We start from the raw sequence: 17,373 nt of genomic DNA on the forward strand, positions 1-17,373 counted from the left end.
TCTCTCAGTGTAATTGGAGCTTTTTTGGGCTTTTCTGAATGGATGTGAAGTGAAGGTGCAGGAGGTGTGACAGCTCCTCACCCTCTCCATTTAACACTTCCCACCCTCTTCTTTATCTTTAGCTTCTTTATCCATATGTTTATCCTTTCTTTCGCACCCCTTTTTCACACCCCAAACACACCTTTCAGCTCAAGTTAGCTGTCATGTTCTTTCTGCTGTGTGTTTCTCTTTTTCTGTCTTCATACTGTGGCTTTCTTTAGCCTTCGTTTGTCTGGGCTTCCTGTAAAAGACACTGTCAATGTTTGCCAGACGGCTTTTTGGCAATCAATATGATTTGAATCCAAATGCATCCCTTTAGTCAGCAAGAGTACAAATATTTACCAGTTATCTCTAATATGCTTGTGTTTTTTTTTTACCTGAACGGTGCAGTCGACACTTTCAAAGCTTGTTTACACTTGGTTTTAAGATTTTATTTCAGAGTTCTCTGAAGACAAGAGATTGTTTAGCTGTCAGAGATGGGTTTCAGAGTATGATTTAGGGTTTGCAAATGTTATATAAATGCACCTTTTATATAAGGATTTTGTGTATTGCATTCTAAAAGCAAAGTTGTGTTAGTACATGTATTATTAGATTGGATTATTTTAATTTATAATTTTATTTTTTATTGGACAAAACTGTACAAATGTGCCTATATAAAAGTATATTCATATACAAGTATTAAGGTTTATAATTGTAATCATATGTTGCACATACATATAGGCTATATTTCAATTAAATTAAATCAGTAATTGCGTTATTGGCATGACAAATTTTGCAAATGTATTGCCAAAGCATTTATGAAGTTTACATTAAAAAAAAACATGCAAATATATTTGTAAAAAAACACACAGTAAAAAGTGGTAGTAGTTAAAAAAAGCCTACAGACTACAGTACATATCTATTGTTCAAAATGTATTGATATTGTTACAGTCCTTAACAATCTAACTACTGCAGATCGCTGGACAACCACAAATCCCCCACATATACGAACTACAACTTCCAGCATGCACCGCACACACACCGGTTCCTCATTCTGTTGATTGCACAAACACACAGCTGGATGCTGATCACACACATTGTTGAGTGTTATTGTTTGTTTTGTTAGTTAAGATGAACCTGTAACTTTAGGTATCATTTCATTTGCATGTCTAGCTGTGTTCTTTGATCCTTGTCATGTTTATATGTAATCTGCTTCTAGTCTTGTTCTTTGTTTATCTTACCTTGCTCCGGTTTTGACTATTTGCCTGCTTATCTTACGACTTCTGGATTATCTGTATATACCTGATTGCTTTTGTGTTGACTGTTGCCTGCCTGACCATTCTGTTGAATAAATCTGCATTTGGATTCACTCCTCTGTGAAAGCCTCCATAAGTTACAAATATCAATACTAATAAATACTATTTAAAATCATTCGTTCATTCATTTTCCTTCGGCTTAGTCCCTATTTATCATAATTATATAACTCCAATAAATAATAAATAATATAAATTGTGTGTATGTGATTGTAATTTCTAACTTTTAATTGTGATAATAAATATTATTTTAAAACTTTATATTTTTAAATAAACATGATCAAAAATTGTTTTTTGTTTGTTTCTAATTGGATTCACCATTAAGTCATACTACACTTTTGTGTTAAATAAATAAATATACATAAATATATTAGAAATAAAAAAATATATGCGTCTGTGTGTGTGCACGTGCGTGCGTGCGTGCGTGCGTGTGTGCGTGCGTGTGTGTGTATGTGTGTGTGTGTGTGTTTGTGTATACAGTTGAAGTCAGAATAATTAGCCCTCCCTTTTATTTTTTTCCCCAATTTCTGTTTAATGGAGAGAAGATTCTTTCACACATTCATAAACATAATAGTTTTAATAACTCATTTCTTAAAACAAATTTATTTTATCTTTGAAATGATAACAGCAAATAATATTTTACCTGATATTTTTCAAGACACTTTTATACAGCTTAAAGTGACATTTTAAAGGTTTAGTTTATATATATATATACAGTTGAAGTAAGAATTATTATCCCCTCTGAATTATTACCTTGTCTTACCATTATCTTGATACGTTAGTAAAAGATACAAGGTATACAAAGTAAATGAACTGATAACATTTTTTGTTTAACAGAGCAGATTATTTAAATAGACTTAACACATTGCGACTAATTTTGTATTAGAATTTAATTTTGCATTAAAATGCATTAGAGGCCAAAAGTGCTACATTAGATATTAGACTTAAAGTGTTATTTAATTCAGGGTATGATCTGCAAGATTGGGAATTAGTGAATGGTTTAGCCTTGAAATTGCTTTAGGCTATGGAAGAAAATGACGCAGTTTTTCAAAGCCGTCCATAGTGCATGTTTACCCTAATAATTAAAGTGCATGCTCTCCAAAAAGACTCAAACCACAAGAGCATTTTATCGATGTCTTCACTAATGAGATCTGATGATTACAGAGTGAAAGTGATAACATTTTCCAGCCGTTCTGTAAATCTCTTCCGCAGTGTTTGCGAGTAGATCTCACTCAGTTGTGTCAGTGTTTTGAAGTGCTGTCAGAGTTTGTCCCAGCGGATGAGCCTGACAGACAAACCAGATCACAAGCATCCCGTTCAGTGGGAGTGGATCAACATTTCCTACTTGCTGAGACATCAGGAACATGAATTTTCCATAAGCAAAGTCTCTCGGGAGCTCTGTGTTTGTCAATACCAGTGCAAATGTGTGAATTGCTCATCAAGTCTAAACTCGTAGAGGTCACAGAAGTGTATAGAGCTGCTCTCAAATCATCAAAACCACAGAACAAATTTGTTCAGTCATAAACACGGCAGCTTTATTCTGTTAAAGTCAAAATTATTAGTTCTCTTATTAAATTTTAATTATTTAAATAAACTATTTCCCATGCACTGTTTAAGGTAGAAAAGTTTTTATCAACAAATTTCTAAACATTTTTAAGACTAATTTCTATTTAATTTCGTTTGTCTTTGCCATTGTTAGTGTCAACAGCGATCTAGCTCTTGCAGATCGCTGGAATCTTTGCACTAGCTCTTGCACTTCCTGTCATTCAACCGGACTACAAATCCCATCATGCCCTTCAGTCACACACGACACACGTGTTTCAGTTCACCTCTAGATTACACACAGCTAAAGTTGGTCATGTGGATTACTTGGACTATATACACACCATTTACACACCAGCTGTGTCTGAAATTGCATATTTTCATACTATATAGTACGCCGGGGCGACGCAGTGGGTAGCACGTTCGCCTCACAGCAAGAAAGTCGCTGGTTCGAGCCTCTTCTCAGTTGGCATTTCTGTGTGGAGTTTTTCTGTGTGGAGTTTGCATGTTCTCCCTGCGTTCATGTGGGTTTCCTCCGGTTGCTCCGGTTTCCCCCACAGTCCAAAGACATGCGGTACAGGTGAATTGGGTAGGCTAAATTGTCCGTAGTGTGCGTGTGTGAATGAGTGTGTGTGGATGTTTCCCAGAGATGGGTTGTGGCTGGAAGGGTAAAACATATGCGTAAACATGCTGGATGAGTTGGCGGTTCCTTGATTAATAAATAGATTAATAAATAGATTAAGCTGAAATAGATTAAGCTGAAAAGAAAATGAATGAATGAATGAATGAATGAATGACTGTAATTAATATAACTCAGCAGTTAAATGTAAAGTTACACTGTAACTATGTTAACTTTAATAAACTGTCCCTGGAACTGTCCCTTTAATAACACATTTGCGTAATGGCAGCTTATGTTCCTCGTTGGCTGCCAGCGAACGCCTGCTTTGACCCTTAAACTCAGTAGTAGCACTTCCAAAGCATGAATACTCTAATTGATACTCTAATGCCAATGTTATGGTTCATGTACACAAAATATCTTCGTTGGTGAAATTCATTCATTCATTCATTCATTCATTCATTCATTCACTTTCTTTTCTGCTTAGTCCCTTTATTAACCTGGTGTCGCCACAGCAAAATGAACTGCCAACTTAACCAGCACAATTTTTACGCAGCGGATGCCCTTCCAGCTGCAACCCATCTCTAGGAAGGTGGAATTCAGATATGGTGATTGACATCTTGTCTTGTCATATGCTATAAGCGGTAGACCAATCTCAGCAGACTATTTGGCCATTTGACCAATCAAAGGAAAGTAGCTCACAGAAAAAAAGCGGTTTATAGAGACTGGATTACTTAAAGAATTCCAGACCCTGAAAAAACAGTGATGCTGCAATGTGCATGATTAGACATGTCAAGTGTTTTTGACCTTGTAAACATATTACAGAACCTGAAATTAGAAACCATTAAAATAGAACTGTTTTGAGATTGATTAATCACTGATTAATAATCAGTGATGTGATGTGGAAAGTCTAATCGCAGCATATTTAAAGTGGCATCATAGATCTGTACGCATTGTAATGGTCACTTCAGGCTATGTTTGATGGGCAAATAAGGTCAGTTAGTCAGATTGGTTATAATGTGTTGTTCTAAATGGAAGGGATTTGCCCAAACATGCTCTACAGCAAGGTCAGTGCATCTATATCTCTTCAATATGGGTCAAAGCAGATCTATAAGCAGGGAAACTGTTTTGAAATCTATGTTTATAGTAGCAATTTTTTATATATTTAGCTTAGCTGAATAGGGTCTAATAAAGTATACTTTTGCATTTGACACGGATTTCAATCATTTGTGCAATTACACTTAAAATATAACCAAATTCATTTTATTAATTAAAATGCAATTATTTTAAAGTTTATATTCTCATTTTAATGTTTGTATTTTGTGCTTTTTACAACTCAAAAAATTACTTGTGCTGCTTGTTCAAACTGCTTATTTAACATAAGTTAAACCAACACAATACTTAAATTTTTGTTAGGGGAACAACTTAATTGTTGTATGTTCAATCAACTTAAATTTGTAAAAACACAATTAAGTTAACTTAATATTCTTGTGATCTCTGCCCTGATCTAGCAATCACTGTTTTCTTCAGTCATCCAATTTAAAAAGCTGTCCAATTTGGAGTGGTGATAGCTAAATAAATATTTTTGTCTTTGGTAAAAGGCATCAAAACTACTTTTTAAATTCTGGCTTTCAGAATTATCTAGCACTTTACGTTTACAGAGACTTAGGGCATACTAACACTATGTACAGTTGCCTTGAACCGGGCCAAAGCACACTTGTACCCCCTCCCGACTCCTCAGACGACCCGCACTCACATCAGATTAGGGCCTGAGCACGCTTGCGTCATTCATGATGCGCTGTTCAGTAAGCGCTCTCGCTCAGCACAGAGAAGATTTCTTTATTGTTTTAGTCATTTGATATGCAGTGACACGCAGTCAAATATTTTGCTGAACAGATCCGCCACTTTTGACGCTCATAAACAATCATAAAGTCCTCGTGCTGCTGGAGTTAGGAGGTTTGCTAAAGGTGCAGCTGTCGTTCAGTGAGAGGTTTGTGTCTTTAATCATCTAGGACAGTTTGCGTTCATTGAACAGTAAGAATGATTAGCAAATCCATATAAAACAGTTCCTTAAAAGTCACGTCTTATCGTCAGTTTCGGCCACCTGGAAATCCTTTTTTTATTATCTGTCAAATGTCAAGTATAACAGTTTAAAGGTGTGCCCCTGTCATTGTTTGCAAGATTTCCAAATTGCCTGTCCCCACTGGCCTAGAAATACATTTATACCACTGTTAACCTATGCATAAAACTGGGAGAACTGATGTAAAAATGGTTTTAAAAACTGACTATAAGAAACTTTGCAAGTACATGTCAACTTAAACTATCCTTAAACCTAACCTTAACCCTAACAGTCTACTGATAATCTAATGAGCATTTGTTGGCATGTAGATGCAATGTAACTTAAATTCAACAAACGGACCATCAAAAAAAAGTGACCATATGTAAAACAATAGACCATTTTAATGTGGTGATGTCATTGGCCCATGAACATTTCCTACTTATTATCTGGGGCAATTCAATCATAACTTCATGTTAAAACAGCTATCATAACATTAATTATTAATATGTGTCTCTTTTTGGATTCTCAAAAGCTATAGAAATTAAACATGTAAAACAGGAAATACGTTGTGATAATTATTTTTTGTTTACATCCCTCAAAATGGTCTATATTCCAAAAAAGTTAACTTAATTAATTTTAATTAGAACAACATTAATAAATTGTGTGGAACCCAGCATTTTTTGGAGTGCACTGGAAAAAAAATATTGTATTAGTTTTAGTTTTAATTAACAATAACAACACTTGTTTCTTGACAATAGTTTCTTTACAATAATTTTTAAAGCCTATTAAAAATATTAAATGAGTTAATAACTTTGACATTAGCAGTTTTAACTTTTTTATTATCCCAGGCAAACTAAATTAAAGTAATACTCCAAAAGAGGAAATACTAAGAAAAAAATATATTTGCTCTGTTAGAAATCACTTGGGGAAAAAAAGTAAATTTCACAGGAGCGCTAATAATTCTGTTTTCAACGCTCTCTGCTGTATATAAGACACAAATCCCAATATTAAACTCATAGCACTTGTGAGCTAATACCATAGAGCTAATCCATTTTTTCGCTGCCATGATGTTCTTGATCTCCTCATAACTGCGGTATAAAACTTACTCTTCATTCTTTTTCCACAAGCTCTGTTGTTCTCAAATATAAAATGTTTCTCTCCAGCGTTTGACATTATTCACTGTGAAGCAGCCATGGTGAGCGTTCACACATTTCGGAGGCTCATCGTTTAGACCTCTTCTTTCACATTTTGTCTCCGTGGTCTTTGATTTGTGCTCTTCACCTTGATTGACACACACATCCTCAATCCATGACAGCAAGAGAAGGGCTTTCAAGTACCATTAGTCTCAGTGAATTAAGCCTGTTTTCTGAGCCGCCGCTCTCTCCTCTCCTCAGTCCCCGGCCAAAGCACAGGCCAAAGCACAGCAGAAATATGGCCACGATTAGCACTGTCAATAAACTAACATCGCCACTCTGCCTGACACTATGCTGCTCTCAAAAATCAATTTATGAAAATTAGCATAACATATCAATCCTTGAGTCTTAAGCAAACAGCAAGAGCTCAGAAGTGTACAATATTTAAATCAACATGATCCATCAGACCTGACATGATTAATCAACTAATCATCCATTCATGCAATAAATGAGAAAAGTGCAAAAATGTCAACAAAACAATTACAAAAACAGCAGTATCTGTAAGAATATCAATCCAACATGAATGGGTAGAGATATGATTGGTCAGTTGATTTCTGAATATAAATCATTTTATTAAGATATTTTCGAAATTAGAAAAGCGTTTACGTTTTCAGTTATTATTTATTTATTTGTTGTATTTATTTATTTTTTAAAATTTTGTTGTGCTTTTTATTGAATCTATTTTTTCAAAAAACACTACATTTTAGCTTACATTTGTTTTTTTATTTATTAACATCTATAGAAAAACATACTTAATATAAAAGTTTTGTTTTAGTAATTTTATATTTCAACTTTTTACATTTTGCACTTGTGTTTTTCTTCTAATATTTATACATTGTAAAAAAAGGTCGCTTTAGTGTATCGCGCAAAAGGGCTTAAAAGCTCCCATTTCCCGTTACCTTGCGCATTGAGTTTGGTTCTCTTTGAAATAGATTGAAAAAAATCTGTCCTCGTGCACCCATAGTCCTGATTCCTCCTGAGATTTTTTTTAAGAAGCATTATTAATGGGCCAAGCGTTAACTGTGCGATCATCGTACACAGAATGTTTTTCTTATTTTCTTTTGCTTACAGTTATTATATTTAATATGATTTAATTATCATCCTTTTCAATAACATTGCTTTAATTTGAGATTAACTCTCCCTTTATAAATAGTTAACTGGTGATCTGGGACCTTCAGTCAGGACAGACTATTGTCTATAGTTTTAGATACATGAGAATAATTGTTATAATTGCCAATTTTTTTGTATTTTCGTTGAATAAAAAGTGTATGTATTTTGATATATTTTGCTTGCTTTTACACATTATCTAAAATTTGTGGCAAGGAAATAATTAGTTTGGTGTAGCTAGAGGAAAAAATGGGTAAATCCTTAGTGTTGCAATTCAAAACTAATTGCAATCCAACACTATGAAACCCCAACACATTTGCTCATCCTTGCTGAGCAAGGTCACAACAACACACACAAAAGTAAAATGAATGAGAAGGCATGTGGACATAACACATAATTTAAATCAAACAATTTTAGGATGCCAAAGTCAAATTTATGCATATAAAATATATTTTCCCAACAACAAAATAGTGGCTAGTGAAAATGTCAAGTGGCTAGTAACACTGGAAAACTACTTTTCTTTCCAATTTTTTGTGTGTACTGATACAGTATGTGATCTGTAAGTTAGCATATACTAGAGGAAATAATAGCATTCTAAATGAACGTGTTGACAGGACTGAAGTGAAAACAGTCTCTTTGGTTCATGCTGGAGTTGTGAAGTTTCCTGCTCTCTTTAGGCCAAGGTTAATTAGCTCCAGAGGGGGCTTGGGAAACAGCCGTCAACCGAGAGCGAGTCTGCAAACCTGGCTGAAACACACAGCACAACAGTTTTCCTCCTCTGTGTCTGTCTGTCTGAAGCTGCTGTCACCTCACTAAACCACAGCACACTCACACACACACACACACACACACACACACACACACACACACACACACACACACACACACACCAGGCCTATACTGTACATTCAACACAATTCCCTGCTGTGATGTACATTCTGTCTGAAGCAGCTGTTTATTACTGTCCATCAACAGTCCATGTTTACACTCCCATGGCATATAATTTAGTATTACACCTTGATTATTCATTCACTTTTTTTTGGCTTAGTCCTTTTATTAATCTGCTGTCGCCACAGCAGAATAAACAGCAAACTTATCCAGCATATGTTTCACTCCGTGTATTTTTTATCTTCCACCTGCAACCAATTAATGGGAAACACCAATACACTCTCATTTACACACATACACTATGGACAATATAGTTTATTCAATTCACCCTTACTGCACGTCTTTGAACTTTTGGTGGGAAACCGGATCACCCTGAAGAATCCCATATGAACACGACGAGAACATGCAAACTTTGCCACCGTGCCAAATTCCTTAAAAACAAAATAGTTTTAATAACTGATTTCTAATAACCAATTATTTTATCTAATACCTGTACTATTTTGCTAGTTATTTTGCAAGATACTAGTATTCAGCTAGCACTAGTATTCAGCTTTTGTGGCCCAGTGCTTGCTTCACCTTCTTCAAGTGAACAGGTCACGCACATTCTTCCTCTTACCTTGTAAATCCTTCTTCAAGCTACGGAAATGTGTTGAAGATAAAACAGGAAAAAGCTGTACAAAGTAACAGGGTGTGAAATGTGTGGGTAAATGTGTCATTAAGGTTGTGCTGGTGTGTTTTAGCTCTTCAAAGGTGAAGCACTTGTCATTCACTGGTACTGGGCTCTTTCATCAGGTCTCATCAAGGGTGTAAAACACACACAGACACACGGGTAAATTCAGCTCCTCTAAAAATATAATTCTCTTCTGGGAGATTTGAGAATATATGTTGAGTTACCTTTAAAAGAGATTTGTTGCCATCATGTAAATCGACATGTATGAAGCAACAGACATGCTGGTTTAGCCATAAATATATATGACAACCTGTCATATTACTCAAATGATATATTACTCCATGAAATTAATTACAACAGTAAATACTGTGGAGTAAAATCCTGTCTTCTAAATAAAAGAGTCTGCTGCCTATAGAGTTCAACAGTCTGTTCTGGAAGTAAAGCCTCATTCATTTTCTCCACAGAGAAATATATTTTTAGCAGTAATAGATAAACATTTAAAGACAACTCTGAGCTTGTTAATCGAGTTTATATGCTTTTTTAGAATCGTCTGTTTGCAATTTTTTTATATATATTTTTAAACCAAACATGTACTAGAAACAACACTACATTACTTATTTTCATACCTGCCAACATTTGTCTTGGCAAGACCAGGGAGGTGGCGGGGGTGGCCATTTGAGGCGTGTTATTTGGGTGTTGGTGATTGTGAGTAATGCCACGGTCACTCTAGAGTTTGAGTATGCAAAATTCTGTTGTAAGGCACTACGAAAAGAGGCGGGATTAAACAAGATAATAAGATGTTAAAAAAGCATGTGATTGCTCCATATTTTAAATCTCTGTACAGAGAGGTCATGTTTTGATCTTTGATTGGTCTCATGCAATCACATGATGCGATTTTGCAGGTCCAAGGTCTCTAAGCTTGAATTTTTTAATGCAAAACTTGAGCTTGTATTTCCGGTCTGCCACATTTGCATGCGTATGAATGGAAGTCTATGGAGCCAAAAGTTCAGTGTGACCGCAGTTTAAGTTGGTGAAACTCAATTCTGAGCACCATAGACTGGGTTTCGGGAAGTGGCGACAGCGATCAGATATTACCATGGAGGTTGGATGTTGGAGTCTGTATCAAAAAGTAGATGACCGGGGTGGTGGAATTCCAGGAGTTTTTCTGGAAAAATTACAAAATGGGAAAGTGGTGGGAGTTGGCTGTGAAATACAGTATGGGAGACTCCGGGGAAAAACTTGAGTGTTGGCAGGTATGCCCATTCTCTGCAGAATATTCAACCAATCACAGTCCCACAGTAGGCAAATTGTACCAAAAGGGATCTTTAGCTCTGCACAATGAAACACTGCAAAATGATTGAATATATCGCCTTGTTTCAGCTGAGTGGTACATGTCAGTGTAGTATGATTTGTTGTGGTAGAGGTCACCCTGATCGGGCCTCTGTTTCCACTGACAAAGTTGCGATCAATGTCATTCTTGCAGACGAAGAAAGCTGTTTACATATTGTATCCTTTGCAAATTTCCATTATTTTGAATAAAGTTTTTTTATAAACTAATTTCGAGAGGATTACCCTATACTCCCCCTTCTTTCCAAATGGGTGACACGGTGGCCCAGTGATAAGCACTGTTGCCTCACAGCAAGAATGTCTCAGGTTAAAGTCCCAACTAAACCAGTTGACATTTCTGTGTGTAGTTTGCTCATTCTCCCTGTACTTGCGTAGGTTTTCCCAGGGTTCTCTGGTTTCCTCCCACAGTCAAAAAACACACAATCTAAGTAAATTGTATAGCAAATTAATATCATAGCCAAACTCTTAGCAAGCATACATCTCTCCTTAGCCATCTTATATCTGTCATTAGCCAGAAATAAGTCAGGGGAGTTCATTTAGATCTACCTGAGCTTAAACTCCCCTCTCACTCTGCAAACATGAGGGAGCCCAGGGCTAGAGGATCTCATAAGCTCAGGGCTCTCTCCCGGGATAGCATGCCAAACAAGCTTTATTATCAATCATCAGCTGCATGTGAACTCTTGAAATGTAGAGAACCAGGACGACTTGTACTTTCCACACGACATGTGAATAGCTCTAAACAACAATGGAGGACATACAGCAGATCCTGGTCTAGCTTCTTGTCACATGACTGTTTGTCACAAGAAGACGACAAGCTTTGTTTGAGCTTGAGTCATTGCTGTGTATGTCGTATTATTACAGTGTCACGTTTCAGCGGTGTATTTAAAACAGTTATTCCCGTGTTGTCATTCCCTTGTCTTGTTGCACATGCAAGAGACAATTCTCTGTAAATCAGTAGTGTTCAGCAGCTAGTCTAGCTCCACCAAAAAAGTGGTATGGTGGTGCGATACTGTACTGTAATGGCCGTTAGTGTTTATTTTGCAATTGACTTGAAAATGATTGTTTTTGTAGATACAACTAACAAATTTCAAAAACATTTTGTTTAAGTCTGTTTCAATACAAAGTTGATGGTGATGTAATTCACTTGGTTTAAACAGTTTAACAAAAAAAAAAAAAACTTATTTTAATCCATGGGAAAAACAATAAGACAGAAATGTTCAAATGGCACATGCTCTGCTAACTGATTAGCTGCATCAACAACACTGTCACTGTCAGGCCTCATAATGAGATCTGTCAGGGCTAAAAATAGCAGGCATTGGAGTCACATTACTGGCGCCAACAACTGGAATGTAAATCATGGAAAGTTATTCCAGGAGCAGGCGATGATCTTGATCCAGGAACATGTTCTGCTTGTGTTGCAAGAACATCTCAAACCTGTAGAGTAATAGCAGGTTCACTCGGCATGAACAGCTTTGAGTGTTTTGTCAGAACCCGAGTGTCAAACCTCAGGAGTTGTTTGTTTCTTGAAGGCAACATGATCTCAGGACACAGTTGATCTTTCTGTCTTTCAACTCCATCCTGAGCAGGTTTTGCTGTAAGACCTGAGTCTCTGTGTGTCTGTCTGCTGTTCTGTTGTATGGTTTTCTTACCTTTTTTTATCAACTGTGATGACAATGACCTCAGTGGACTTGCTAATGCTGCTGTTAAAGCAGCTGTTTTTGAAGTTGGGTATTGTTCTTGCATTTGATTCTGCTCTGTTAGATCAAAGGAGGAAACTCAAGATAAGAGTTTGTGAATAAACCCAGTGAAAGACCTGAATATGCCATTACAGCGTTGCTTTAGCTGTCATAATGCAAATCAGTCCGATCTCGATCTTGCTGATAAAGCTTGATTGCATGTCCTGGTGTTTCAGATCGGTGGCCTGTTGACACATTCTGTCAGTGCTGCTTGTATATATTTGTGCAATTATGAAATTTGCTCTGTGCAGTGCACCTTCATATCAGTCTTAATTTGTGCCAATGTGGGTGGGAGAATTTAGCACTTCATCAGCCTGCAGTATTGTGGGTGGAACTAAGTGACAGTCTGGTGCCGCAACATCAATATGCTTGTTCTCAAATTGTTGCCCATGTAACTGGATGTGATATGGATTGTATGGGGTATCTCCTCTCCATAGACCCCGTCTCTGATTTCATGCAATCTTACGCTTGATGCTTGAAGTGATTTAGCAGTCACTTCTTCCTGTTATTCCAGCATAAATTACTCAAGACTTTCGAAGCAAAAATCATTATTGTCAATGCTTGAAGAAGGTCTTGTAAATAAAACAACAGCCTTTCTCGTCTTAAAAATCTATGTTGTGATTGATTATAGCCCAACCTAAGTCACTGACCACCCACCCACCCACTCTAGTCAGCACTTGAACAAACCCAACCCCCTTTTTTCCCTATTGGGAAAATGTCAAGTCGACCTTGCTTTGTTCCCCTCTCTGGTTTAGAACGTATCTACGTAACGAAACAGCACTGGCTTTCTGTTAGCATGTCCAGATCATAATTATAGGCAAACAGCTGTTGTGTCAATGTTTTATAGAGATGCAAAAAAAACCTACATTTGACTAATGGTAATATTGTCATCATTTCTACCCCCAACTGCGACATGTTGTGTTTTTTTTTTATGTCCCACATGAGCAGTGTTGTTAATTACAAGCCGTTTCACACTCTCCCTAATTGTCTTTTTTTGTTTTTGTTGGGCAAACTCGCGCAGTAAGATGCCAACACACGGTGAAGCATTTCTCTCATCTTTTTTTTTCCAGTAGCACATCAGTCTTCATTTATTCAAATTGGCTTCCTGATTTGGCCATACAGAATTCTCAGCAGTGGAGATTTAAAAATTTAATTAGTAGAAAAAAGGAGGTACTGCCATCTGCTATTAGAGGATAGAGCCAAATATTGCTCTGCTTTGTTTCATTAGACTCCTTATTTATTACGATGGCTTGTGGTTCTTTAAAGAAAACAAGATAAGTGTAGAAGGCATTACATTACTTTGTATTTTGTTTTTACCCTCATAATATTTTGGTGACAGTGGTTTGAGTGTAAAAGCATTTTATCTCTTCTGGGAAATATTGAGCATTGATATAAAAGGTAGCATGGCAGCCTACACTACAAAGAAAAATGAAAGAGAAAATACTGTAGACATGGCACTGGGCACTGAGACAGATTTTAATATACCATCCCATTAGATATGTATTTAATAAAAGTAAATATTTGTTATTTGAAAATATTAAATATTTGATGGATCATTTTTTAGATAGGCAATTAACCGATGCTAAACATGCATTCATGTTTTTCTTTTTTCTTTTTTTTTTTGGTTGTTGTCACCAACATTTGTTGAAATCTGCATGGTGTATGGTACCAAGCAGGTTCACAACATAAGAGGTTTTAATATTAGGTCAGATTTAGGTCATGACGTCAGATGACCAAAATTTAATGTCTAGCCAGCATCTAAGTACAACATTATTTTGACGTCCAATAACAACCTCATATTACGTTGATATTTGGTTGATTTTAGGTTGTGTTAGAAAGTAACCAAAATCCAACATCTGATAGATGTCATAGTGGTAACATCCACACAATGTCAAGGTGTAACATAATTAGACGTTGATATTTGGTTGATTTTTAGGTTGATTTCAGATTGAACGTTGGACATTGATGTCGACCTGATGTTGGGTTCTGACGTCAACCGGATTTTCAAAATCAAAATCCAACATCCCCAAGAAAATGGGGTGTGTTGGCGTATAACGTCAATATGACGACATGTTGATATCCTGTGACTGCAGGGATGTAAATTCAAACCCTTTTACCTAGCTCTGCTCATAGATATAATGTACTTTTAAGCTGATATATAGTCATTGAAAACGGCAATTAAACAACTAACAGCCATTCACTGATCTTTTCTTTAAATGTTTCGCTTTAAATGCTTTTCTGTTTGCGACTGAGGATAACAAAACTTCAGAGAAAAATGAAAAAAGTTTTGCATTTGATGTGACTAATCCAGAAAATACCCTCAAAATGCAAATCTTGTTTATGTTGTGACATTAATTAAATGACCCATCTGGAGTAGGTTCTGCTGATAAACACTGCAGTGCTTATACAATTTAATGTCTTATTTTCTGTGCAGGTTTGGCACCAGGTGGATGAACAAGACATTTCAAGGTCATAAAGTGATGTCATCAAATGCATTGCCCTGTTGAGGATCGAATACATCTCAGTCTGTTGTCAGTATCTTGGAGCAGAAATGAAAACGAGTGAAATGTGGTTGTGAATGTGTGTCTTTGAAGGACTAGGTGGAGGCAAGTGAAGGAGCAAGACCTTTGATGGATCCAGGATTACTGCTGAGCTTTTGACAGACTGATACAACATGAATGTGCAAGGAAATGCACAAGCTGGAGAAAACAACCAACGGGAAATACAAAACGAGGACAAGCAGACTTTGCTAGAAGCTGTAGAAGATGCCAATGCCAATCAAATCACCAAAGAAAAAATTAATTCAGATGACCGAGAGAATGACAGTTCCGTACCCATGTCGCACTCTGAAGCAAAGGAGAGGATCATTATCTGGGGAACACATGCTCGAAGTGTAGACCCTGAGCTGGAAGAGTTTGAACTGCTGGAGTCTAATGAGTTAGAAACATTTATTGTGGACAAAGAAGAGGTACACATTTCGAGTGAGAGAAGACAGAATGGAACAAAAAACTTTGGTGACAGGAAGTTGACTTTTGGATCCCCTTGGAAAGACCACAATGAAAACCACAGTGTGGATGGAGATGCAAATGAGAACTCACAGCCCCTTGACCTCAGGACCTCTAGCTCTCGCTCTGGTGCAAACCGAACCCTGAGAGATGGCCGAAGTGGATCTGAAAGCAATGTCTTTTCATCTTCTCTTTCTGCAGTGACCAGCCTCAGTGGAAGTTTAGCCAGTGCCCTGGACACTGCAGGCTGCACACAGCCTCTCTATTCCCAGTTCACCAAGTCTACCTCAGGCAAAGGCAGGAACCAGCAACCAGCTACTACTGAGTCCTTCATCCACTCAGAGAGAAACAGGGATCTTCCCAGGGATTTGGACCAAAACCATAACTCTACTATACTGCCTCAGGAACCACAATATGACCGAAGTAAGCTAATCACTCCAAGTGGTGCATATCCTTCAAATGGAACCATAAAAGTGCATAAATTCCCAATGGAAGCGGAGCAGAATACTGGATATAAATGGATGTCAACTGAGGTGCCAAAAGGTATGGTGAGGGTACAACCTTCTTGTAGGCAGCTTGTCCGCCCTCTTTCTACAGAAAAGCGATTAACCTCAGGATATCCCAACAGTGACCAGGCAGACCAACAACAATCCCACTATTCAGAGACCTGTCATGGACATCAACAAGTGCTAGCTTGTACAGAAGTCAACAGTAATCCCAACACAGGCACAGAGATGGTTCACAACCAGACCTTTACCAGAGAAGCCCAACGTATAAAGAGGCAGAGCTCAGCAGATCGTGCCGCAAGTCCCTCCAGCCTTGAAAGAAAGACACACTTCAGCCGCCGGGCCTACAGCAGTCCAAGTAGACCATCCCCTCCTCCATCCCCCAAGACCACAAGGTCTCCTCAAAGGCATCCTTCATCATCACCCATCAAAACTTTACCCTCTCGAGCTCCACAGTTGGGTTATGCTGGGTACACTTCAGGCTTAAGAGCCCCTGTGAAAACAACTATTAACACAAGCGTTCACAAACCTCTTGCACAGCAGACTTCAATGAAGACCTCCCCTCCAAGCAAGTGTCTGCCAAAACCAAAAAGTGTCCGGCCCAAAATCATCACATACATTCGAAAAACCCCGCAGGTGAAACCCCAGCCCCTTGAAGGATCTTACGAGGTGTCATCCTTACCTACAAGGCTCTCAACATACAGCAGCACACAGGACAAACCAGCTGTAGGAGATCAAGGGGAAGCAAGTGTGCTGAGTGCCTCAAATTTACTCTACGATAAGTATCGACAAGAGATGCAGAAGGTCCGATTATTCTCTCCTGGACTAATGGGGTCTGGGATTAAACCACCCAGCAACACCATGCCTCACAAAATGGCTGGCAGATCGGACAGCTTCTACGGGTCTCTTAACAAGCCTCTATCTGCAGCAGTAAGGAATGATTTACACATTGAGAAATATTTTGTTATTAATTAAATGCTTTTATATCCATAAATATTAGTTTGTGTGTATTGGGAGAGTTTATATTCTGCAACCTGGGGTCATGTTTCTGTTTTTTAAAATTAGGTGGGACGATCCGCAGTTGGCCTTGGGTCTCCAGTGTCTGCAGCTGAGGACCCATCTGGATCACCTATGGGAGCACAGGATACAGGGAGTCTTTTTCGTTCACCACGGGGCCTAAGACCTCAACTTGGCGTTGGTGCTGTAAACAGGACTCCTTCTGTACTTGCAAAAGGCAGGATGACCTTAACAAGCCACCCAAAGTCACCACTGACCATCAGTCAACCAATGCAGGCAGTTAACCCAACCACTCAAACTCCTCAGGAAACACAAGGTAAGATCTATCGCACAGTTCCATTTATATGGCATGTTTT

The 17,373-nt window shown here is 37.6% G+C and overlaps 1 protein-coding gene across 6 annotated transcripts in view; it reads left to right on the forward strand.

Annotated features, from left to right (window-relative positions):
- Nucleotides 1-17,373, forward strand: part of mtus2a (microtubule associated tumor suppressor candidate 2a) — a 124,658-nt gene that overhangs the window by 50,542 nt on the left and 56,743 nt on the right. For all 6 annotated transcript variants that reach the window (XM_073914698.1, XM_073914695.1, XM_073914697.1 and 3 more), the window contains 2 exons: nt 14,924-16,930; nt 17,066-17,333. In XM_073914698.1, coding sequence (XP_073770799.1) covers nt 15,164-16,930; nt 17,066-17,333 — 2,035 coding nt within the window. In that variant the 5' untranslated portion in view covers nt 14,924-15,163. The remainder of the gene's footprint in view (nt 1-14,923; nt 16,931-17,065; nt 17,334-17,373) is intronic.

The sequence above is a fragment of the Danio rerio genome, chromosome 10 (assembly GCF_049306965.1).
Source record: "Danio rerio strain Tuebingen ecotype United States chromosome 10, GRCz12tu, whole genome shotgun sequence".
NCBI lineage: Eukaryota > Metazoa > Chordata > Actinopteri > Cypriniformes > Danionidae > Danio > Danio rerio.